At 41.4% G+C, this 25,999-nt stretch overlaps 1 protein-coding gene across 1 annotated transcript in view; it reads right to left on the bottom strand.

Moving 5' to 3' along the window:
• The window catches only part of LRCH2 (leucine rich repeats and calponin homology domain containing 2), a 127,230-nt gene that overhangs the window by 67,923 nt on the left and 33,308 nt on the right, over positions 1 to 25,999 (bottom strand). Inside the window, exons 2-5 of the mRNA XM_079765471.1 lie at positions 13,237 to 13,381; positions 8,709 to 8,835; positions 705 to 810; positions 485 to 621 (exon numbers count right to left, since the gene is read on the bottom strand). Coding sequence (XP_079621597.1) covers positions 485 to 621; positions 705 to 810; positions 8,709 to 8,835; positions 13,237 to 13,381 — 515 coding nt within the window. The remainder of the gene's footprint in view (positions 1 to 484; positions 622 to 704; positions 811 to 8,708; positions 8,836 to 13,236; positions 13,382 to 25,999) is intronic.

Genomic DNA, 25,999 nt, shown 5'->3' on the forward strand with positions numbered 1-25,999 from the left:
TATAATTTTAGTGGATTCCACATGGATTTAATCCTCAAGCTAAAAATCTAAATTAATACTTTTACACTTGTATAGTGTTCTTTCTGTTATGATTCCATCTATCAGTGCTAAGAAAATGCTTCTATCACTCACACAAGTTTCAAGTAGATATATAGCTGAGTGGGATAGACGTAGAAAGACTGCATAGTCTATCCTTTTGAAATAACATTGACAATCAGAATTATCAGTTCACAAGCAAAATGTTTATGGCTGGGTTTTCAAATCCTATTCTCCAGAAGTTAAGATAAAACTCCTACCAAAAAAGCCACTTAGAAGGGTAGAAGGAAAATCTTTTTCCCCCTTCCACTTCTCAGAAAAACTCCCTTAGAGAATAATAACTCAACAACAAATTAATTTTTACTTCTGATGTTTTTTCAATTTACCAGTAACAGATATAATTCTGAATAAAAAGAGAAGAAACAAGTAACAGATTTTTATTACAAACCTGCGCTGGTGGTACTTGCAATGGATTGTTATCCAAAATTATTACTTGTAAATTATGCAGCTTCCTGTAACAAACAGGAATCTCGGTCACTTTATTACAAGAGAAATCCAGCTTGACTAAGGGAAGATCTCCTAATTCTGTTCAGAAATGAAAAAGAATTAAATTAAGTTTTACATAGTTGCTCTTTTATTCATGTCAGTAAAAAACAGTGAGATCTTACCATCGGGCAATGCATGAAGATTATTTCTTCTTATATTGAGCTCTCTAAGTGAATGTAATTTTCCCATTTGTTGGGGAAGAACCTGAATCTCATTGCAGCTAATATCCTAAGGAAAATAAGAATGTAAAATTATATCAAACTAACTGAGAAAAAGATATATTTCAATTCTTAAATTAAAGTGCATGACTAATAACTAGAAAAAATTACCTTTTAAAAATATTTTTTATTTTTAAATTATAGTTGACATACAATATTATATTAGTTTCAGGTGTACAACCCCATGATTAGGCATTTATATAACTTGTGAAGTGATCACCCTGATAAATCTAGTACCCATCTGACATCAACAGCTTAACTAGAGGGAGATCACCAGCGCCATCCAGGATGGACATGAGATACAATCTAAGTTAACCATTCTAACTGACTCTCGAGAGGCAGGGGTGGGGGCTGTGAGAGTCCACTACAGAAGCTTGGTAGTTAGGAAACAAAGAACCTCAGAAATATATAAAGAGAAAATCTCATTGTCTATGGGGTTCAGGATCTGGATCTTAAGAGTCCCCTGAACCAGCAGCGCTGCTTTGAATAAAGGCTTTTCCTGAAATCTCAGAGTGTCCAACTGTCTCTTCCACGCCAATTCCATATTCCATAACATACCTAGTTATCACAATATTATTGACAATATTCCTTATGCTGTACTTTACATCCAAGTGACTATTTTGTAACTACCAATTTGTACTTCTAAATTCCTTCACCTTTTTCACCCATCCCCCCAATCCCTCCCATCTGGCAACCATAGAAATATTCTCTGGTTCAGTTATGCTTGTTTGTTTATTTTGTTTTTTAGTTTCCACATAAAAGTAAAATCATCTTGCATTCATCTTTCTCTGTCTAACTTATTCCACTCAGCACAATACCTTCTAGATCCATCCATGTTGTTGCAGATGGCAAGATTTCATTCTTTTTTATGGCTGAGTCATATTCCACTTCTTTATCCATTCATCTATTGATGGACACATAGGTTGCTCCCATGTCTTGGCTATTGTAAATAATGCTGCAATAAACATATGGGTGGATATGTCTTTTGATGTAGCATTTTGGGTTTCTTGGGTAAATATCCAGAAGTGGAATTGCTGGGTCCTTCTTTGTCTCTTATTATAGCCTTTGTTCTAAAGTCTATTTTGTTTGGTATAAGTATTGCCATCCCAGCATTTTTGTTGTAGTTTCCATTTTTGTGAAATATCTTTTTCTGTCTCTTTATTTTCAGTCTGTGTGGGTCTTTTGATCTGAAGTGAGTCACTTGTAAATAGTGTGTGTGCATATATATAAAGTATATATATATATATATATATATATATATATATATATATATATAGCTTTATTATCCATTCAGCCACTGTGTCTTTTGATTAGAATATTTAATACATTTGCATTTAAAGTAATTGTTGACAGATATGTACTTATTGCCATTTTATTATTTACTAGTGGCCCGGTGCATGAAATTCATGCACGGGGGGGGGGGGTCTCTCAGCCCGACCTGTACCCTCTCCAATCCGAGAGCCCTCAGGGCATGTTCTGCTGATGGCTTAGGCCCTCTCCCTGTGGTTCTCTGCTCTCTGCAGGGCTTGCCTGCTCCACACCATAGCGATGGGCAAGCAAGCCCTGCTGGGTGCTGCCTGCAGCTGCGCTTGTCTGTTCCCGGGTCACCGCGGCAACAGCCAAGCAGGCCCTGCTGGGTGCTGCCTGCAGGCCTACTTGCCTGCTGTGGGTCTCCGGCAGCTACAGCCAAGCAGGCCCTGCTGTCTGCTGTCAAGCTGTGCCGCTGGACCCACCCCCAGGCCCACCCTGAGGTTGCCTGTCCAGCCCTGCCTGGCTCCCCGGGCCCCACAACAGCTGCGGCCGCTGGGGTCTGGCCCTGCCTCCCTCTTTGGCCCTTGAAGCAGCCTCGGCGGCTGCTGACCAGGCCCTCCCCCAGTGCAGGTGCATGGAGGCAGGTCCGGGCGCCGCTGCCGCCGCCGCCCCCGGAGAAACCCCTCAACATTTGCGGGTCCGGGGGCGGCGGCGGCGGCTGCGGTGGCACCCAGACCCGCCCCATCAGTGTTTGCGGGTCAGGGCGGTGACGGTGGCACCCGGACCCGCCCCCATCAGCATTCACGGGTCCGGGGGTGCCACCACCGCCACTGCCGCTCCGACCCGTGAACACTGAGGGGTCTCCCCTCAGCGGCGACCAATCCAGCCGTTGAGAGGCGCAGGGGGCAGGACTCAAGTCCCGCCCCCTGCGCCTCTCAACGGCTGGATAGGCCACCCCGAGTCCCGCCCTCCAGCCTCCCGCTGCCCAATCGTGGGCGTAGCGGAGTGATGGTTATTTGCATATTATTCTATTATTAGATAGGATATTTTTATCTTTTTCTCTTCTTCTTAAAGAAACCCTTCAACATTTCTTGTAATACTGGTTTGGTGATGATGAACTCCTTTAGCTTCTTCTTGTCTGGGACAAGCTCTTTATCTGTCCTTCAATTCTAAATGATAGCTTTGCTGGGTAGAGTAATCTTGATGTAGGTCCTTGCTTTTCATCACTTTGAACATTTCTTGCCAATCCCTTCTGACCTGCAAAGTTTCTGTTGAGAAATCAGCTGACAGTCTTAAGGGTGGCTCCCTTGTAGGTAACTAACTGTTTTTCTCTTGCTGCTTTTAAGATTTTCTCTTTGTCTTTAACCTTTGGCATTTTAATTATAATGTGTCTTAGAGTGGGCCTCTTTGGGTTCATCTTGTTTGGGACTCTATACTTCCTGGATTTGTACCATCTATTTCCTTCACCAGGTTAGAGTTTTCCATTACTTTTTCAAGTAAGTTTTCAATTCTTTGTTCTCTCTCTTCTCCTTCCAGCATTCCCAAGTTGCAAATGTTGGCACACCTAAAGTTTTCCCTGAGTCTCCTTGCACTATGTTCATTTTCTTGGATTCTTTTTTGTTTTTGGTGTTCTGATTGGGTGTTTTCTGCTTCCTTATCTTCCAAACAGCTAATTGATCCTCTGCATCATCTACTGTACTGTTGCAAAAGTTATATTTAATGCTGTTTTTCTAAAGATGGATTATCTGGTACATTTCTATTTATATTACATCATGATGTCAACCTAGTATATTTAACATGAATTTTTTTGTGCAAAAATTTGAGGTTATAATTTAGTACTACATCAATATGCCATTCGAAAATCTCAACTAAAGACCACTCTCATCAACTAAAAACAGAAGTAAGGGTGATCCAAGTGTTCTTAATTCAGAGGTAAATAAAAGACAATTATCAACCATTGTGATAATCTGTCAATTATAGTTGTTTTGAGATGCTTGGTTGGGCAGAAGCAGAGGAAGTCAAGGATTTACACATGTGAGCTGAAGAACTAATGTCTATGGCCAGGATTGATTTAACTAAACCTTTTCTCAAAAGGATGCAAAATATGAGGGATTACAAACACAAAGTTTATGACTCACAACTCAAAGACAATCTAGGAAATCTGAGTAGGAAAAGTCTCAGGGTTAAATTAAAATGCAAGCCCTGATTTAAAGATAAACAATACCACATTTCCATAAAAAGAGGATAAATAACAACTTAAGTTAATTATGCTCTCCTCTCCCTCCCCTTTCTTATTACCACATCAACAAAAAGAGGAAAAACATCTGCAACAAGATCTCAGCACTCATTCCAGACACACTGCAAATGAAATTCATATTCTATCACAATTGCCCTCAATTTCCAACTTTCACTAGAAATTATATTAGCTTGGAGGGAAAGGAATGGAAGATATATTCATTCTTATCAAAGGAAAAATGGCAGGAAGTTAAATTCAAAGGAATATTAAAGAATATCTAATCATCTAACCTAAATATTATTAGGAAAATGTATCTTACATACTTCTTTCAAAGGCATCTTTATTCGACAATGAATATTTATCAAATACCAACTATTTGCTAGGCACTGATCTAGTTGCTATGGAAATTCAGAAGGAGCCACCCCCAATGTGCCTCAGTGGTATGTGGATTATTTTGAGCTGAAGGCAACTGAGACCATGCGGGCTCAAGAGAAACTACTGTCCCCTTTCCCCTCCTTAACTATCTAGAATTTAAATTAGGAGCCTGGCCCATGGTAAGAGTTATCATCAGAAATGTCTTTTTATCAATCTACATGGCAAGTCAAACTACTAATCACTGAGCATGGGCTCTCTCTGCAGTGACTTTCTGAAGCCCCCGGGTACATTAACTCATCCCTAGCTCAGAATGTCATATATACCCACCAGTGTTCCCTTTCTGTCTCTGAAACTCTCCTGAATATGGGTCTCTGACTCTCTCATGTATATGGAATCCCAATACATTTGTGTGTATTAAATTTGGTCATTTTCTCTTGGTAATCTGTCTCATGTCTATTTGATTATTAGGCCAGCCAGAAGAACCTTGTGGGTAGAGGAAAGTTTCTTCTCCCCCCTCCCCACCCACCCCCAGGTCACATCAAGGAATAAAGCAAACAAAAATTCCCGCCCTCACAGCTTTTTATGGAGCTTACATTCTAGCAATGGGGAGATTATATAATATGCTAGAAGATAAGTGCTATTTTTTTAAAAAACACACACAGCAGGGTAAAGGCAAATGGCAGTGTGCTAGTGATAGTAGGGTGTGATATTAGCAACTTAAACTGTCTCATGGAGAAGCTATTATTTGAGCAGTGTTGTCAGAGCTGAGAGTGTGATCCATGCAAAGATACAAGAAAAGACTATTCCTAGTTAATAATACTGTGGTAACTATGTATGGTGCCAGTTGGGGTACTGAAAAATATTGTCTAACCACTAAGCTGTACACCTGAAACCAATAAAAAATAAAATTAATAGAAAAAACATATTTCAGACAGAAGGAACAATAAATGGAAAGGCTCTTAAGCAAAGCATGCCTGACCTACTAAGAACAGCAAGGAATCCAGTGTAACTAGAGGGAAGTGCACAAGGGGAAGACGATGGGGGAGAGGGGCACAACTTTGGCTTTTACTCAGAGAAATATGGGCAGGAACCAGAAACTTTTAAACAGAGATATGACTTGACCTGACTTATGTTTTGACAGGACCACTTAGCGGCTGTGTTGAGAATAAACTATTATCCAAATGACAAATAATATAAGTTTGGGAAAATGTCCTTTAAAGTAAATACTATTGCTTTCTCCCAAAGGTGTCTAATACTGAAGATTTTATTATAGAAAATCTATAGCAATTTGATGGATAGCTACCTTTTCCCAGAACAAATAAAACTAAGCACAGGAAACTGACTCACTCAACCAATGGCTACTCTACAAAATACTCTGGTGGTGATTGGAGGTCTGAGAGTATTTCCTAGGCTTCTAATGATAGAATTTAACTGTAATTGGCCACTAAATTCTTATGGAATAGTGTCATAGGAAAATATTTTAATGACAGGTAATAACCACAAATTCACTATGTGATTTATAATTGTAAATTAGCCATCCTAATGCTATATAGCCACTGTTACTGATTTCAAGAGTTTATAGCACAATAATTTTATAATGCCTAGTAAAATAATGATATTTAATATTTTAAAATATGACTTTGATTATATTTAGTTATAAATTCTAGCTCTAGATATAGTATCCCTCTCTCTATATATACCCCCTAGGAGAACTAGCCTTTCTCCCAGATAATCAGCAACCTCCGAAGCAGAAGAAGATAGTAGTGTAGACCTCACTTATGGTCACAAGGTCTGGACCTCTGGCTGACTAAAGATAACATCTTGACCTAAGCTATGTTTCAGTTGCTGAGCCCTAAAGCAGAATGACCCCTTGGCTACTTTTCCATGAGACTAAACAAAGGGAGGTCAGAAAAGATGTCAGAGCTGTCCTTAAGGCCTAAAAAAATGATTACCCTTACCTCACTTCTGACCAATTAGCTCCCAGCATGATCCCGAACCCCCAACCCACAGTATCTTGTGATTTAGCCCTATATAATCTGTAACATACATGCCATCATGGAGTTGTTTCATTTAGAGCTAAAGTGCCCTGTCTCCATATTGGAGAGACAATTATTATTAAATTATTAAATTATTTTCTCTTTCTATACTTCAAACTCCTGCTTGTGCATTTCTTTGGGCAAGTGAACACAGGCAGGAAGATCCAAAGAAAATCAATGGGATTCTGGTAACAAATATTCTCTTTAAATAAAAACACTATAATATATAGTTCCAGAGACATGGAAGGATGGAACAGACTGGCTAATCTCAGATGGAAGGAGGGGAGGTGGGAAGAGATTAACTAAAGAATTTATATGCAATACTAGTATGCATAACCCATGAACACAGACAATAGTGCGGTGAGGGAGGAGCAGAGTGGAGGGGGGTCAAAGGGGGGAAAAGGAGAGACATCTGTAATACATTCAACAATAAAGATATTTTTTTAAAAAATCTAAAAAGCCTAAATATTTTTGAAATTTCACTTATCCCCAAACTGTCTCATGTCATATAATTTAGAACACAAGTCCAAAAATTGAATGAAAAAAGAAAAAGAAACAATAGAGCCATAAAATCTAAAAGTATAACATGTATAAAATCTTTAAAAATATTAAGTGTCCAGGTCAAAGGAAGTAATGGTTCTCTTTCATTATAAATTTGTTAGATCAGAACTCTTCTGTTCATTGGTGAGTATAACATTAAAAGAGACCTTAATAAAAGAGAACATTTTAGAGACAGAAATAGTTAAAAATAAAAAGTAATTAAAGAACAGAAATATAGAAAGGAATAAAAGTAACAAAGATGTTTAAGCTACAGACAAATAGGACTTAGAGTTTGGAAAAATGGAGAGTAGACACACGAAAGATTACAAATATCAGAAGGGAAGTGAAGTTGTTATGATCTATACTTCTTCACAAGGTAGTCCAAGGACCAGTATATAAAAGTGATAAAGACATGGATTTTAGTGCAAAATTAAAAGGATAACAAATAGTTTTGCAAAAGAGAATTAGGACTGCCTCAGACACACACACACACACACACAAACACACACACACACATTTTCCACCATTGAACATATCCAGCTATAGTGGTAGGGATTCCTGCGTTAGAAAGTGCTTATATCTGATCACTTATAAGATCTCTTACCACCTTAAAATTATCTGGTTCTAAAACATAGCAAGACTAAGTTCAAAGAAGTTTCCTTGTGCAATAATTGCACATGCATGTATTCCTTAATGAATAAAAGAAAGACATTCATGAAATTTATGTTCATTACATTCTATTAGCATATTAATTTCCCATTATAAAATTGTAAGTAAGTTCCTCAAGAAAATTTTTTGACCACCTACACATAATAATGTCGCACTTAAGAATACTTTTAAAATATCTATGTATTAGGAAAGCATTACTCAAGATAAAACAAGATAAAAATAAACAGCATGGTATACTGTATGAAGTGGAAGTAATAGAAATGTGAAAACTAGCTCAATGCCATGAATATCTGACTATGTTTCCTCTCAGAGTTCAATGTCCTTTAAATTATTCCTATATCTACAATCAATTGTATATAATGGCCTCTTTCCATTTTTCTTGGTCCCAAAAACTGTTATAAAATCACATGAGTTTTGTTCATTCTACTGTTTATCCCCTTTCTCTGAAGCTCTCATAGCAGCCCTGTAAAACCTTTAAAAAATCCTTGTATTTTTTACTGGTAAGACCTTTACTTTCCACAAAATGAGTAGACAAAAGCTTATTCGTTTGAAAAGCATTTCTTAGGAGAAGCAAGCCTCTGCTGAGGACTGAGGAACAAATCAGGCTTTTATTGGTTGTGAGCTAAAATCAGATAAGCAATAGTATTTAGAAATTTTCCTAAAGTGAACTTAGCCATATACCAAGTTATTCTTTTCTTTAAAATTACAGTGAAATTACATAAAGAAATGAGTAATATTCAAAAATATAAAGGCATGTATTATGCATATTATATACACAATCAATACAACTGTTTTACTCACCAATTCCATTAAATCTTTTAACTTCCCAATTTCTTCTGGAATGGATACCAGTTTATTATTACTGATGACCAAAACTTTAAGAGGAAGATCAAATAAGTATTTTGGCAATGTTGATAAAAGATTTCGACTGAAAAGAATAAGAAAGTCTTATTATGAGCAGTATGTCTGAAACCTGACACGTTATGCTGAAAAAGAATAAATCACCTCACAAGTAAATAAGAAGCTTTGACTAAATAATAACTATCACGTAATGAATGCTTAGTTTTTATCAGACTAAAATCTTTATATGCACTATTTCATTTAATCCTCACATTAACCCCACAAGATAGGTAATTATTATTAGTGACATTATACACCACCAGTTCTCAAAACCCAAAATCATTCTTCTGAGCTGAAGAATGCCAGAACCTTGCTCTCTACTATAACTTCACTATAATCAATAGCTCCATGCCTTTAACTAGGGTAAGGCTCCAAGGATGAATTTGCATGTACTATGTTTAAATTTATGAAAGAACGAATAGGATTATATCTTCGAAAACATGTAATAAGCCTAACTTATTTCTTTGTTCTATGAGTTTATGGTAGAACAGCCTACTAGCACCTTTATCACAGCTCAAAGCTGACACATTTTTATCTCTGTAGATACACTTAAATATAACAACAATTAACATTTATTGAGTGTTTACTATGTGCCAGGCCATATTCAGAGCACCTCACATGAATTAACTCAACTAACACTCACAACAATCTACTTTAGAAAGATAAATACTATCATGATGCCTATTTTTACAGGTGATGAAACAGTAAAAAAGAGATTAAACTCCTCAAAGTCACACAGGTGGTAAGTGGGAAAACCAGCATTCATATCCAGGCTATCTGGCCCTGGGATCCTTACCCTCAGACTACTGTGGTCAAATTTATACACCAATACAGACTGATCTAAATGATCCCCACTATAGACTGAATGTGCTTCGCCCTCCCCTGGAATTACAGCATTGAAACCAAATCCCCAAGGTAATGATATTAGTTGGAGCCTTTGGGAGGTGATTAAGTCATGAGGGCAGAGCCCTCATGAATGGTTTTAGTACCCTTATAAAAGAGGCCCCTGAGAGCTCCCTAACCCCTGCTATCATGTAAGGAGACAGCTAGAAGATGGCTATCTATGAACCAGGATGCAGGTCCTCACCAGACACTAAATTTGTTGGTGCCTTGATTTTGGACTTCTCAGCCTCCAGAACTGTGAAAAATTTCTGTTGTTTTATAAGCCACTCAGTCGATGGTATTCTGTTATAGCAGCCCAAATGGACTAAAACAATTCTATTGCCAAACTACATAAAGTGTACCATTACATTTACATACTATACCGAGCATTCATAAGCAATGAGCTATTATTTTTCCTGTTTTTCAAAGTGATATTTATAGACTTGTATGTACCTACCATTTTGTGTATTGTGCACAACAAAAGCCCAGTGTTACCCTAACAGAGGATTTCAAAAACTTTCACCCCATTTTATGCCTGCAGAAGACATCCAGAAACACTAGACTGGCTTTAAACCTGGCATAGAATAAAAAAAAAAAAAAAAAAAAAAGACTATGTTACTAGAACAGGAATGCTGGCTAGGCTGCTGGAATGTCAAATATGCTAGGGGCCTGTCACAACTCTTGACACTTTTAGGATGAAGCACACAAGGATCTTCCTGCATGATTCAACTTAAAAAGGAGGTAGTATACAGGAAGGGGGGGGCGAGCTTAAAAATCATCTTATAAGTTTCTCAAAGATATTTTCACCAAAATAAAAAAATAAATAGAAAAAATAATGGCACATACACAAATATTCTAATCTCCCTCAGATAAAAACAAAAAAACAAAAAACACATAAAAACTGACGTATTTGCTTCCCTTAAGAACCAGGTTCATTGAATTAGCACAGTAATCTTTCTCCAGAATTTATTTCTTTATACATAAATAGTAAGTCATTAATCTTTACTTTTTTTGCCACATGTTTTATAGACAGTCAAAGGAAGTCAGTCACTAGAACAAATGTTACTTCAATAGAGCTTGTTCAAAATGTCTGTGACTGTAAACAAAAATTAGAAGTTAACTTTTATAGATCAAAATGAGAATGAATCAGAGAGTTTAATAAAACTATAGGCATACCTCATTTGATTGTGCTTAGAGTTACTGCACCTCACAGGTGTTGCATTTTCTACAAATGAAGGCAAGACCCTCCACCAGCAAAAAGATTACGACTCAATTTATTGAGATACCTACTTTAATATGGTGGTCCGGAACCGAACCCACAATATCTCTGAGGCATGCCTGTATTCTAAGATATACCATAGGTGTTACTATAGAAATGTACTTCAATTTTGGACAAATCACTTTGTTTCCATAAAAGAACAAAATGAAACAAAGACAAACTTTCCTCACTTTCCTCAAACCTCTTCCAAGCCAGGTCAAGGAAAGGAGTACCCAAATGACTGACATCTATGGAAATAAATCTCTCTCATGTATTTTAAGGTGTTAAGTAGTTTCGGTTAAAATAGTATGTACATCCAGGTGACACTATTGGGGGAGACATACATAATAATATATCACAGCAAGAAAGGAGCATTATTATTTTTGTATATTAATTACATTTACTACTTTCCTATATGGGAATTTAAACAATTAACTTCGCTAACGAAGGGAAATAAATTATCCCTTACAACTCAATAAAAAAGAAAAATAAGAAAACGATTCTAAAATAGTCACAATACACCAGTTTCCATTCAATGTCACTCATTTAACAGGACATTCTTTTTCTTACTCTTATTAAATGTTCACTCTGTTATAAATATAGGGTAATAGCTGAAGAATGAGATTTCTACAGCCATATTACTTTATTATAATCTTGGCTCTACCATAATATATACACTGAGTGACCAGATTATTATGATCTCTGAACGCATAATAATCTGGCCACTCAGTATATATATATATGTGTGTGTGTGTGTATATATATATATATATATATATATATATATATATATATATATATATATTAGAGGCCTGGTGCATGAATTCATGCATGAGTGGGGTCCGGCCAGCCTGGCCAGGGGGAGGGGACATGGGCGAACTCCTGCCTGCTGGTAGAACTCCTGGTCGAGGGGACAATTTGCATATTAGCCTTTTATTATATAGGATATACACTGAGTGGCCAGATTATTATGCGTTCAGAGATCATAATAATCTGGCCACTCAGTGTATATATATTAATAATTATCTAAAGTACGTATACATTTTGGGGGACACCCTGTGTGTGCGTGTGTGTGTCCCAAAAATTTATATGTACTTTGAATAATTATTAATTCTAATGGGTTAAATCTGTACACACACATACACACACACACACACACACACACACACACATATACAGGTTATCTCCCAAAATGTATACATACTTTGAATAATTATTAATTCCAATGGTTTAAATCTGAAAAGAAATATCAATATCAATTGGGTTATTGGCTGTTTAAGTATCTCACTTGAAAAATGTATTTCATTTTTTACTGATTTTTTAAAAATATATTTTTATTGATTTCATAGAGGAAGGAAGAGATAGGAACATCAATGATGAGAGAGAATCGTTGATTGGCTGCCTCCTGCATGCCCCCTACTGGGGATCAAGCCTGTAACCTGGGCATGTGCCCTTGACCAGAATCGAACCCAGCACCCTTCAGTCCACAGGCTGACGCTCTATCTACTAAGCCAAACCAGCTAGGGCAAAAATGAAAAGTATTTTAAAAAACACTGCCTTAATAATTATTCAAAGTGTGTGTATACATTTTCTGGGAGATGCCCTATACAGAACTTTGGGCAAATAGTTAACTTCTCTGTGCTTCAGTTTCCTCATCTGTAGTAATAAAAGTACAGGGATAATAAAAGTATATATCTCAAAAGGCTGTTGTGAACATGAGGTAATATGTGTAAAGTATTTGTAACACTGCCCGGCACACAATAAGCACTTATTCAATATTAACATCAACTGTCATCCACCTCCTAATGTTCCACCATTCCCATCCCAATCTATCGATCCTTGAAGTAGCAACAGAAAGTCACAGGAATGTGAAAAATATCACAAAGACACTTTATTTAACTGAGGATGCATATAAATAAATCGGTATTGTGGTGCTATGATTTCGGTAAAATATTTCTGATGTAAAGTCTTGCTATTCAAAGTGATTTAAGGACCAGCAGGCATGGGCATTACCAAGCGGCTTGTTAGAAATGCAGGTCCCACTGCAGACCTATAAAATCAGAATCCTGTTTTAATCCCCAGGTGATTCCCGTGCACATTAGTTTGAGAAGCATTACTGTCAAAAACAATACTAAAGGCCTATACAATAGTGTGGACATATAAAAATACAAATAAGATACTACTGAGATAAATATAGGCTACATAGCCAAACCAAACACATTCCTTTGCTACTAAAATGATTAAAACTATGATTAAAAACAAAATGTACCCCCAAAATCACTTCCTTACCTAATGTTAAGGTACGTTAACATCTGCAGGTTTTTAATGGCTTCAGGAATGGTTTTAATGCAATTATGATATAAATTTAATGTTTCAAGAGGTGCAAATAACCAGATATCAGAAGGAATTTCTGCAAAACGATTTCTTGAAAGGTCTGAAAAACAAAAGTAATGTTTTAGTGTCAAACATACACCTTTATCTGTGGTAATATAGAACTATTTTCATACTTGCTGAATCACTTAGAATCCAAGCAACTATTTAATGTATTATAAAACATTATTCACTATAACCTTGAAGGCCTTCACAGCCAAATTTACATAAATCTACAACACAACTAAATTTCTTACTTAACATGGAATTCACAACCCACTGTAATTTGGTTTCTAGTCACTCTCATGGGTATGACCAAAGTCAACAACAGCCTCCATATCAATAACCACTCATCCACCCAAAAACATTTCTTTTCCCTTGGCTTGGACGATTACACTTCTGGATCACTTCCTATTTTATCTCAGTCTTTTGCTAGATTCTCCTCTATTCATATTGTGAATGTTGGTGTTCCTAAGCACTGTGCTATAAGGTACTCTTTACTTCTTAAGATGCCTGGCCGGCATGGCTCAGCGGTTGAGCATCAACCTATGAACCAGGAGGTCATGGTACTATTCTAGTCAGGGCACATGTCCGGGTTGAGGACTTGATCCCTAGTAGGGGGTGTACAGGAGGCAGCTGATCAATGATTCTCTCTCATCATTAATGTTGCTATCTCTCTCTCCCTACCTCTCTGAAATCAATAAAAATATACTTTAAAAAAGATATACATTCTGGTGGGTGATTTCCTCCAATCTCAGGACTAATTTATACTCATATACTGACAAATTTCAATTTAAAGATATGTCTGTACACCTAAATTCTGATCTTTAGGACTTCCTCCTAATATCTCTCAGGTACTTCAAATTCTACAAGCGTAAAATCTGAACTGAAGATTTTGTTCCACACATCTGTTTCTCTCATTTCAAATAATGTCACCAACATCCTGATAAGTTGCTCAAGCCAGAAACTTGGCATTCATCCTTGATTCTTTCCTCTCCTAAATTATTCCAAGTACACACAAATATACTTCCATTCATTGAAGTTTTCACAAAAATAAAATCATGAAATTATTATAACCACTACATCTCTATCAAAGGTTTATTTGTTAAATGAAATATTGAAAAATATTTAGGCTATCATGTGGCAGGTAAAAAAACAAACGAATACCCTAAAGGAGTTTCTCAAACAAAGCACTGTTGACCTTTTGGGCTGTATCACTATTTGTAGTGTGGGGCTATCCTGTGCATTGCAGGATATTTAGCAGCATCTCCAGCATCTACCTACTAGATGCCAGTAACACCCTCTAGTCATGTAAGCCAAAAAAATGTCCCCTGGGGTGAAAACTCTCCTACACCTGTTGAAAACCACTGCTTAAACAATTGTCCCACTAGCTAGCTACCTTATCACAGAAATATACTTTGCTTATACTAGCTTATTATACTTATTTGGTTAAAAACATAACATAATTATTTACCTCTGTCAGAAAGAACATCCACACTGTAGCTTAGCTACTGTGCCTCATTTAGATTCTGGTCTGCTATCAAAGAACAGCCTCCTATTAGTGTTCAACTTTCTCACTCTGAGGGGTGTAGTCCTATTTACTTAGCAATGTAGTAAATTTCCTACTCAGAACATTAATATACATGCATTAACCCTTTGCACTCAGATGTCGAGTGTGACTCGACACAGTTAGCAGTAGAATAAAGGAATCGAAAAAAGCAAGCGAGTGCAAAGGGTTAACATTATATTTATATTGTATGTGTGTGTGTGTGTGTATATATATATATATATATATACACACACACACACACACACATACTCACCTAGTGCAAAATTTTATAATTGGAGAAAGAAAATATTAATTATGATTATATAATATGAAAATAAAAACTTTGGTCCTTCTTCCTTCCATCATATGATTCTGAATCCGATCTAATAAAGGAGTAATATGCAAATTGACCGTACCTCCGCGACGCCCACCGGCCAATCAGGAGCGAGTATGCAAATTAACCCAACCAAGATGGCTACAGCCACGGAGAGAGCAGGAGGCTTGAGTTGGCCCCGGCGATGGAAGAAGCCAAGCTTTCCGCAGCCCTGGCCTGCCTAGGCCTCCACTCAAGGCTACAAAGTTTCAATTATAGAAGATAAATAAATCCCAGATACCTGGGCCTCTGCTTAGGTCACCGGGGGGCGTGGCCAGCCTGCAAACCACCACAGGCCCCTCGCCCAGGCCACCCCATGACCCAAGGGAATCCCCACCCTGATCCGGGACACCCTTCAGGGCAAACCAGCCGATCCGGAACACCCTTCAGGGCAAACCAGCCGGCCCCCACCCGAGTACCAGGCCTCTATCTTATCTAATCCTATCTAATAAAAGTATAATATGCAAATTGACCATCACTCCAACACAAATAGCCCTGTCCAGTGTGGCTCAGTTGATTGGGCATTGTCCTGTTACCCAATCAACTGAGCCACACTGATTGGGCAAGTTGCCAGTTTGATTCCCAGCCAGGGCACATGACCAGGTTTTGGGTTGGATCCCCAGTAGAGGGTGTGCAGGAGGCAGCAATTGATGTTTCTATCTCACATCAATGTTTCTCTCCCTCTCCCTCTCAAAATCAATAAAGAATATATAAAAAATAAATCGATAAAATAATTTATATATATATATTTTTAAATATATTTTATTGATTTTCCACAGAGAGGAAGGGAGAGGGACAGAGAGGCAGAAACATCGATGAGAGAGAAACATCGGTCAGCTGCCTCCTGCACACCCCCTACCAGGGATGCGCCCGCAACCAAGGTACATGACCTTGACCGGAATCGAACCCGGGACCCTTCAGTCCGCAGGCCAACGCTCTATCCACTGAGCCAAACCGGTTTCAGCTCAATAAAATAATATAAATAATATCAAGGTATTATTTTAGTAATTTACATATTATTGTGTGATGCTTCATGTTATTTCACCTTCAAAAAAAAGATTAAATTATAAAAATAAAAGTATTATGAGTTCCTTTAGGGAATTTAATTAAATTTACATTCATAAACTATTTTCTAGATGACTAATATATTTATTTAGTAAATACCATTTAAGATTATGATTATTATTCTAATTTAACTGAGTCAAATAAATAAAGCATAATAAACTCAAAATTAAAATTCAAACTATTATAAAGCCTCTAATGAAAGAAATCTTGTAGGATTTTTCAGATTTTGAATCTGTATAAACATTCTTTCTAAGAAGTGGGTAAAACAGAACAACAGTGCCAAAAGGAAAATAAAACCATGGAAGGAAAGAAGGGAAATTATACAACACACTTTGTATCTTAATTTCTTGAACTACCTTGCACTAGCAGCATCTCACAGTTTCCTTTTTTTTTTTTTTTAAATAGGGGAAAGCACAAAAGCAGTCCCTCACTTCCACAAATTATACAGTTGAGTTTCCCACATTTGGGGAAACTGCAGGGGCCAGCATATCTGCAGTGCAATGGGTAAACCTCACCCTGGGAAAACCACCTTCATGTTCATGGTATCTCCCCTGCCAGGTAAGTATCATCATATTTGTCTTTAAAAAATGAAAATTAACTCTAAATTTTACCCAATATAACTATACATAAAACTCTGATTTAAATTTATCTTATGATGTACAATTAAGGGACTTTTTATAACATTAAAAATCACTTAGCCCAGCCAGTATGACTCAGTGGTGGAGTGTCGACCCATGAACCAAGAGGTCCCTGGCTCCATTACTGGTCAGGGCAAATGCCTGGGTTGTGGGCTACATCCCCAATAGGGGGTGTGCAGGAGGCAACCAATTTTTTATGTTTCTCTCTCACAATGTTTCTATCATCCCTCTCCCTTCCTCTCTCTCTAAAATCAATAAAAGCATATTTTTTTAAAAATCATTTGACAATACTATCAAAATCGCATTCAAACCTTGAAGTTCCTGCTTTATATTTAGAGGATTGTAAGCTGCCTTGGTGATGTGATGCTGGAAGGAGCAAAGGGGGTAATATACTTTGAAAATGAAATTAGGGGTCACAAGCCAAGGAATACAGGGGATTCCTAGAAGCTGAAAAGGGTGAGAACATGGATTCTCCACTCAGAAACTCCAGAAGGAATTAGCTCTGCTATATCATCACTTTAGTCCATTGAAATTATTTTTGACTTCTGACCTCCAGAATGAGAGATTGGAAGTGGGGGGAAAAACAGAGAGAGAAACATCTATACGAGAGAGACCTATCCTGTGACCAGATGCAATCTGACTGTGGATCGAGCCTGCAACTGAGTTATCAGACCCTGGATCGAGCCTACAACTGAGGAGCAGCAGCCGCCAAGTACCCTGCCCCGGTCTGAGGAGTAGCATACACATGAGTAGATTGCTCATGAGCATCTAGTGGTTGGTGTGAGACGACACCAGTCCCCGAGGACTGACAGCCCTGCATAGCCCCCAACGGTCCGAGGAGCAGCAGCCACATTCAGCCCACATCTGTCCAACAAGCAACAGCCAGGTGAGCGGCCCGTCCCCGTCACAGGAGCAGCAGCTGCACGTGCAGCTCACTCCCGTCCGAGGAGCAGTAACCACGTGCATCCAGCCCCCATCCAAGGAGCAGCAGCTGTGCAAGCAGCCCGCCCTCATATGAGGAGCAGCAGCCCTGTGAGCAACCTGCCCTGTCAAAGGAGCAGCAGCCTTATGAGCAGCTCGCCGCGTCTGAGGAGCAGCAACCATGCGCAGCCAGCACCCATCCAAGGAGCAGAAGCCACGTAAGCAGTCCGCCTCTGTCCGAGGAGCAGCAGCAATCCTAGCAGCCCACTGCTGTCTGATGAGCAGCCTCCCCGCACCAGCCAGAGGAGCCACCAATGCTGAGATCAGCACCCATCAGAGGAGCCACTGCCAACTGAGGAGCAGCCGCTACTGTGACTGCCCAGGGAGCAACCGCAGCCCAAGGAGCCACTGCTACCTAAGGAGCAACCCCTGCATGACTCAACATCTAGATGCATCAGTGAGATAAAAAATTGGTAGACAAAGAAAACCCCAAAGGAAAGAAAAGGCGAATGGACACAAGACACTGGGGCGGGGGGAAGGGAGGGGATGAGAGCATGCGACAGGGGGTAGAGGAGGCTGGGAGAAGGTCAAAGGGGGAAAAAAGGAGATATATGTACTACTATATGTAATACTTTAATCAATTTAAAAAATCTAAAAAAAAATAAAATAAAAATAAAATTTTTGTGTTTAAAAAGAGAAAGAAAATAAAGGTGGAACTGCCAGAGAAGCAACTAAGTGAAACAGAGGCATGCAATATGTCAGAAAAACAATTCAGAATAGCCCTGGCCGGTTTGGCTTAGTGGATATAGCGTCAGCCTGCAGACTAAATGGTCCCAGGTTCGATTCCCGTCAAGGGCATGTACTTTGGTTGCGGGCACATCCCCGGTAGGGGGTGTGCAGGAGGCAGCTGATTGATGTTTCTCTCTCATTGATGTTTCTGGATCTCTATCCTTCTCCCTTCCTCTCTGTAGAAAATCAATAAAATGTATTTTTAAAAAAAGAATTTAGAATAAGGGTCATACAGTTCATAAACGAGATGGATGAAAAAATCAACAACTTATGTAAGAATCAAGAAGAAATGAAGAGTGATATAGCTGCAATAAAAAACACCATGATTCCCTTTCCAGCCAATTGCGCATGAGCAATGGGATTGCCCCTAACAAATATGGCGGGCGAGGCCTCAGTAAGGGCAGACTGATTTAACACCCAAACCCGGCGGCCAGCGAAGACAGTGGTAGGGATGCGGCCCCGAGCATGGAGGGCGGCAGCGCTGGCAGAGGTGGCAGCGACAGCAGCCCCAGCAGGAGTGGCGGGGCACAGCAAAGGGAGCTGGAGCGCATGGCTGAGGTCCTGGTCACCGGGGAGCAACTACTAGTTGAAATAATGAAAACCGAGAGAACCAAGATGGCGGCAAAGTTAAACAAATGAACTGCGCGGCGCACAGCAATTTCAAAAATACAACTAGAGGACAGAGCATCTGCCACCCAGAACCACAGGAGAGCTGGCTGAATGGTGGATTTACAACTAAGAGGGAAGAGGAAAGAGCAAACGCGGAGGGGCTGAGGTGCAGAGGCACGTGGGTCGGGCGGGTGGCGGGGGAAGGGAGATAAGCTCCCCATCACTCTGAAATCCAGTTTCTGGGGACGCATGGGAGACCCAGACACCTACGGGGAGAAGCTGGACTCTCGGCCATCGTGTCGGAAAGTGAGAGTGACTTTCTTGCAGAGGTGCGCCCAGCAATCAGTGTTTACTGCACTGGAGCACAGGACGCGGGGACTTGGAAATGCGGAAAGGCAGAAATGGCAGAAAAAGCAGACTTGCAGCCATTGTGGTTTGCCACGCCCTAGCCTAGTGACGCCCTGAGACCCGCCCCGCACATTCTACAAACCCACCCAGGCTCCAAACAGCAGCTTGTGCACATAAATGGACTGCCCTGTGGCAGCTTAACCAAATAAACTGCACTTCCAGTCAGACTGCTCCAAAACCACTCAAGCAGGAAGAGAAAACTGCAGTTTTTGCTGTAACTCCTGCTGAGTGGCCTCAAACAGTAGCTGACCTGCACCCCATTGGAGACCCAGAAACGAGAGCATCTAGTGGTTGGTGTGAGACGACACCAGATTTCAACCAATCGCATAAGGGACACATTCAAGAGGCAGACTCAGTGAGCGCCTAAGCCCTACTGGAACAAGTCCCGGCCCATAAACGTGTCTCCTGCACAGCAACTCTTCCTTTATAGATACAGCGGGTCTCACAGCCAATTGGCCTGGAGGAAAATTCCTCCCAGTGACACCAGCAACAATCAAGACTTAACTACACAAAGGAGGACCAAGATGGAGGCATAGGGCGGACGCCTGATTGTTGCCTACCACAACAATTTTGAAACTACAACAGGAAAACAGAGCAGACACCATCCAGAACCACCGGAGGGCTGGCTGAGCGGATGCTCTACAACTAGAAAAAAAGAGAGGGGTATGTGGGATGATGCTGATGCAGGTGAGCCAAAGATCACACTTTAAGAACTACGGCTCTGGCGACACAATGGCGGCCTGGAACGTGCTCGGCGCAGTTCCCCTAGCGGTCTCCGGCTGAGGGGACGGCTCCACTCACTGCCGAGCACGAACAGACGAGCCCCTGGGAGACATAGGGTGGGAGACCCAAGCACTTGCTGACCTCCGAGTCCTTCGAGAATCTCAGCGCCCCGGAAGCGGCCAGGTGTGCACGCCGGGTGACCGGCCGCCGCTGCAGACCCGAGCGCCAACGCAGCGACCCCGGACCAGCCCGCCACTGTGCACTGGGCGCACCGGAGCTTCGCCGAGCCCACTACCCAGCGAGTTCCGTGGCAGCCGCCCCGGAGCTTTGAGAAAATGGCTGGAGGAATTGTTGAGAAGGAATTGACCGATGAGAGTTGGGATCGGGAAGACGAGGCCCCACTGGGTCCTGGATCCAGGAGCGCTCGCCCGGCGACTGGTCGCTGCTGCAGACCCGAGTGCCGCCGCAACGACCTCGGACCAGCCCGCCGCCGCGCACCAGGTGCACCAGAGCTTCGGCGAGCCTGCCGCCCAACGAATTCCGCAGTAGCCGCCCCGGAGCTTTGAGAAAATGGCCGAAGGAATTGCTGAGAGGGAATTGACCGACAGGAATTGGGATCAAGAAGACGAAGCCCTGCTGGGTCCCGGATCCGGGTGAGGCCGAACGCCCCCGGGTCTGGCTGAGGCCATGCGCCCCTGGGTCCAGGTAAGGCCACGCACCCCTGGGTCCGGGTGAGGCTGGGTCCCAGGCCCGGGTGAGGTTGCGCCCCTGGGTCCAGGAGAGGCCACGTGCCCCTGGGTCCAGGTGAGGCTGGGTCCCGGGCCCGGGTGAGGCCATGCACCCCTGGGTCCGGGAGAGGCCACGCGCCCCTGGGTCCGGGTGAGGCTGGATCCCAGGACCGGGTGAGGCCGCGTGCACCTGGGTCCGGGTGAGGCCACATGCCCCTGGGTCCGGGTGAGGCCATGCGCCCCGGGGCCCGGGTGATGCTGGGTCCCAGGTCCGGGTGAGGCCACACGCCCCTGAGTCCATGTGAAGCCGTGCCACTGGGTCTGGGCAAGACCAAACCAGAGGGAGTCGGACCTGCATTACCACCATTTGTCCACCATCCAGAGCTGAAAAGTCAGTGCCAACATGTACACATAAGGAACTGGTGGACATTGAAATTGGGTCTCAAAAGAACTGTTGGTCCAGAAAGAAACTCACTACAGACTGATTCATTTGCCTGTCAGCATAACTATTATTGCTCGTCTCACATTCGCTTCTTATAAGTATATTTCTAGTAACACATGATCTCACTCATCTAGGGGAAATGATGAACAACATAGACTGATGAACAAGAACAGACCCAGAAACAAGGAGGCATCGAGCGGACTGTTGGGCATCAGAGGGAGGGTAGGGGAAGGTGGGGGTAGGAGGGAGAGATCAACCAAAGGACTTGTGTGCATGCATATGAGCCCAACCAATGGTTAAGGACAATAGGGGGGTGGGGCATCCGTGGGGAGGAGTGTGGGATGGGAATGGGGGGATGAGGACAAATATGTGACACCTTAATCAATAAAGAAATTAAAAAAAAAAAAACACCATAGAAAGTTTCAATAGTAGACTAGGAGAAGCAGAAGACCGAATTAGCAAATTAGAAGACAGGGAAGCAAAACACAGCCAAACTGAACTCCAATTGGAGAAAAAAATTAAAAGACAGCAGGAGAGGCTAAGGGAGCTATGGGACAACATGAAACAAAGCAACATATGAATAATAGGGGTGCCAGAACAACAGGAAGAGGAACAAGGGTTAAAAAACCTATTTGAAGAAATAATGTCAGAAAACTTCCCTGATGTGGGGAAGAAAAAAAGTCACACAAGCTCAGAGAGTCCCAAACAAGATGAAGCCAAAAAGACCCACACCAAGACACATCATAATTACAATGGCAAATGTTCAGGACAAAGAGAGAATCTTAAAGGATGCAATAGAGAGACAGAAAGTTACATACAAGGGATCTCCCATGAGATTAATAAATGATTACTCAACAGAAACACATCAGGCCAGAAAAGAATGGAAGGAAATTTGCAAAGTGATGCAAAGCAAGGGAATGAATCCAAGAATACTCTATCCAGGAAGGCTATCATTCAAAATTGAAGGGGAGATAAGGAACTTCACAGAAAAAAAAGGATAAGGGAGTTTATCACTTCCAATCCAGCAATGCAAGAAATGATAAAAGGACTGGTGTAAAAACAAGAAATAAAAAGGTAAGAAGGAACACATGCACAAAAAATAAAAATGGCTACAAACAAGTACCTATCCTATTTAAAAAAAGAGTAATATGCAAATCATCACTCTGTTACACTCACAAGCCACGCCCATGAGCCACGCCTACCAGCCAATCAGAAAGCCAATATGCAAATACACCCAACCAAGATGGCTGCAGCCTCCGAGAGTGGCCATGGTCGGAAGTGGGCAATTGGAGCCGAAGATCAGAGGGGAAGATTGGAGCCAGCTGGGGTCCCCCCGCAGGGATCAAAGCCAGCTGAGGTCCTCTTCAGGCGATTGGAGCCAGTTGGGGTCCCCTGCAGGCGATCAGAACCAGCTGGGGGTCCCTGCCCAGGGCCCCAGCGTCAAACAGAGGCTTGTGGCATTGACTAGGGCGGAGATGGGCCATTGGAACCAGCTGGGGTCCGCTGTGGTTATCGGAGACAGCTGGGGGTCCCTGCCCAGAGCCCGAGACTTGGCCAGAGGCTTGAGGCCTTGGTTGGGGGCGGAGCAGGGTGATCAGAGCCAGCTGGGGGTCCCTGCCCAGAGCCCGATCCTCAAACAGAGGCTTGCGGCCTTGGCCGTGGATGGAGCCGGGCGATAGAGCCAGCTGGGGGTCCCTTCCCAGAGCCCAAGCCTCTGCCAGAGGCTTGCGGCCTTGGCCGTGGGTGGAGCGGGGCGACTGCGCCAGCTGGGGGTCCCTGCGGGCAATCGGAGCCAGCTGGGAGTCCCTGCCTAGGGCCCGAGCCTCAAACAGAGGCTTGTGGCCTTGGCTAGGAACGGAGCCTGGCTGTCTGAGCCATCTGGGGTCCCCTGCCAAGGGCTGGCCTTGGCAGGGGCGGAGCCGGAGATCGGAGGAGATAGGTGTGAACTACAGAGGAAACACCTTTTCTGACCGCTCATTGGCTAAGCTCCCTGTATGCCACTGGTAATATTCTTAGTAACTTGGATATAAGAATCCAAAAAGTTGGTCTAGGGCTTTTCCACCACACTCATGGGGAAAAAAAACGAAGGTCCGATGCTGGAGGGCTAAGAAATGTCATAACCTGCCTTACAGGGTTTGGCTCAGTGGATAATGCCTAGGTTTGCCAACCACAGAGTCCAGGTTAGATTCTGATCAAGGGCATGTACCTAAGTTGCAGGCTCCTCCCTGGCTGGGGCCCAGGTCAGGGCTCATGCAGGAGGCAACCAATCAATGTGTTCCTCTCACTTTGATGTTTCTCTCTGTTTTTCCCTTTCTCTTCCACATTCTCTAAAAGTCAATGGAAATATATACTCAGGTGAGGATAAAATAAAAAAAGGAAGAAAGAAAGAAAGAAATGTCATATCCTATGAAAGACACATCTTGAAGATGCCTGAAGAAAGTTGTCATTTTTTCTTGGTGAAGGGCCTGGAGTCTGTGTTGATGAAAACACCTTGGTGGCTGCGGTGACTGGCAGTGGCTCCAGCAGCGGGGTGATGGGGCTGGTGCCTTTCCCTGATCAGCCCGGTTGTCTCCCACAAAGGGAGGCCGTCAGTAGGACATCATCTGAGGGCTCCCAGTATGTGAGAGGTGGCAGGCGGGCTGAGGAGACACCCCCCCCCCAGTGTATGAATTTCATGCACCAGGCCCCTAGTCAATAATAACTTTAAACGTAAACGGACTAAATGCTCCAATCAAAAGACATCGAGTGGCTGAATGGATGAAAAAACATGACCCATCTATATGCTATCTATAGGAGATTCACCTCAGAAAAAGGGACTCATACAGACTGAAAGTGAAGGGATGGAAGAATATCTACCAGGCAAATGGAAATGAAAAAAAAAAAAAAAAAAGCTGGGGTAGCAATACTTATATCTGACAAAATAGACCTAAAAGTGAAGGACATAACAAGAGATAAGGAAGGCCACTTCATAATACTAAAAGGATCGATACAACAAGAGGATATAACCCTGATAAAGATATATGCGCCCAATGCAGGAGCACCCAAATACATAAAAAACTCCTGGAAGATATCAAGGGAGAGATCGACAACAATACAATCATAGTAGGAGACTTTAATACACCACTGACATCACTGGATAAATCCTCTAGACAAAAAATCAGCAAAGAAAAAGCAACCCTAAATGACTCACTAGAGAAGATTGACTTAATTGACATCTTCAGAACATTTCACCCCAAAGTCACGGAATACACATTCTTCTCAAGTGCACATGGGACATATTCAAAAATAGACCACATATTGGGTCACAAGCAAAGTCTCCCCAAATTAAAAAAGATTGAAATCATATCAAGCATCTTCACAGACCACAATGGCATAGTATTAGAAATAAACTACAATAAAAAAAAATCCAAAACATTCAAACACTTGGAAGCTGAATAGCATGCTATTAAACAATGATTGGGTTACCAAAGAGATCAAAGAAGAAATTAAAAACATCCTGGAAACTAATGACAATAAAAACACAACAATCCAAAATCTGTGGGACACAAGGAAAGCAGTCCTGAGAGGGAAGCTTATACCTCTATAGGCCTACCTCAAAAAAAAAACAAGAAAAAGGTAGTAAATCATCTAAATCTCAAACTTAAAGAATTAGAAAAAGAGCAAAAAGAAAAAGGCCAAGTGAACAGAAGGAAGGAGATAATAAAGATCAGAGCAGAAATAAATGACATAGAGACCAAAAAAAAAAACAATACAAAAGATCAATGAAATCAAGAGCTGGTTCTTTGAAAGGATAAACAAGATTGATGAACCTCTAGCCAAGCTCACCAAGAAGCAAAGAGAGAGGATCCAAATAAACAAAATCAGAAATGAAAGAGGCGAAATAACCACAGACCCCACAGAAATACAAAGGATTGTTAAAAAAAAAACAAAAACTATGAACAACTCTATTCCAACAAAGTAGACAACATGGAGGAAATGGACATATTCCTAGAAAAATACAACCTTCCAAAACTCAATCAGGAGAAATCTAAAAATCTCAATAGGCCAATAACAAGGAAGAAATTGAAGCAGTCATCAAAAAACTTCCAGCAAACAAAAGCCTGGGGCCAGATGCTTCACAGGGGACTATTACCAAACATTCAAGGAAGAGCTAAAACCTATACTCTTCAGACTATTCCAAAAAAAATCAAGAGGAAGGAACACTTCCAAGCTCCTTCTATGAAACCAGCATCACCCTAATACCAAAACCAGATAAAGACAACACAATGAAAGAGAATTACAGGCCAATATGCCTCATGAACATAGATGCCAAAATCCTCAACAAAATTCTAGCAAATCAGATCCAGCAGTACATCAGAAAGATCATACACCATAACCAAGTAGGATTTATCCTGGGGATGCAAGGATGGTACATTACTCGCAAATCAATAAACGTGA

Source organism: Cnephaeus nilssonii (genome assembly GCF_951640355.1).
Source record: "Cnephaeus nilssonii genome assembly, chromosome: X".
NCBI lineage: Eukaryota > Metazoa > Chordata > Mammalia > Chiroptera > Vespertilionidae > Cnephaeus > Cnephaeus nilssonii.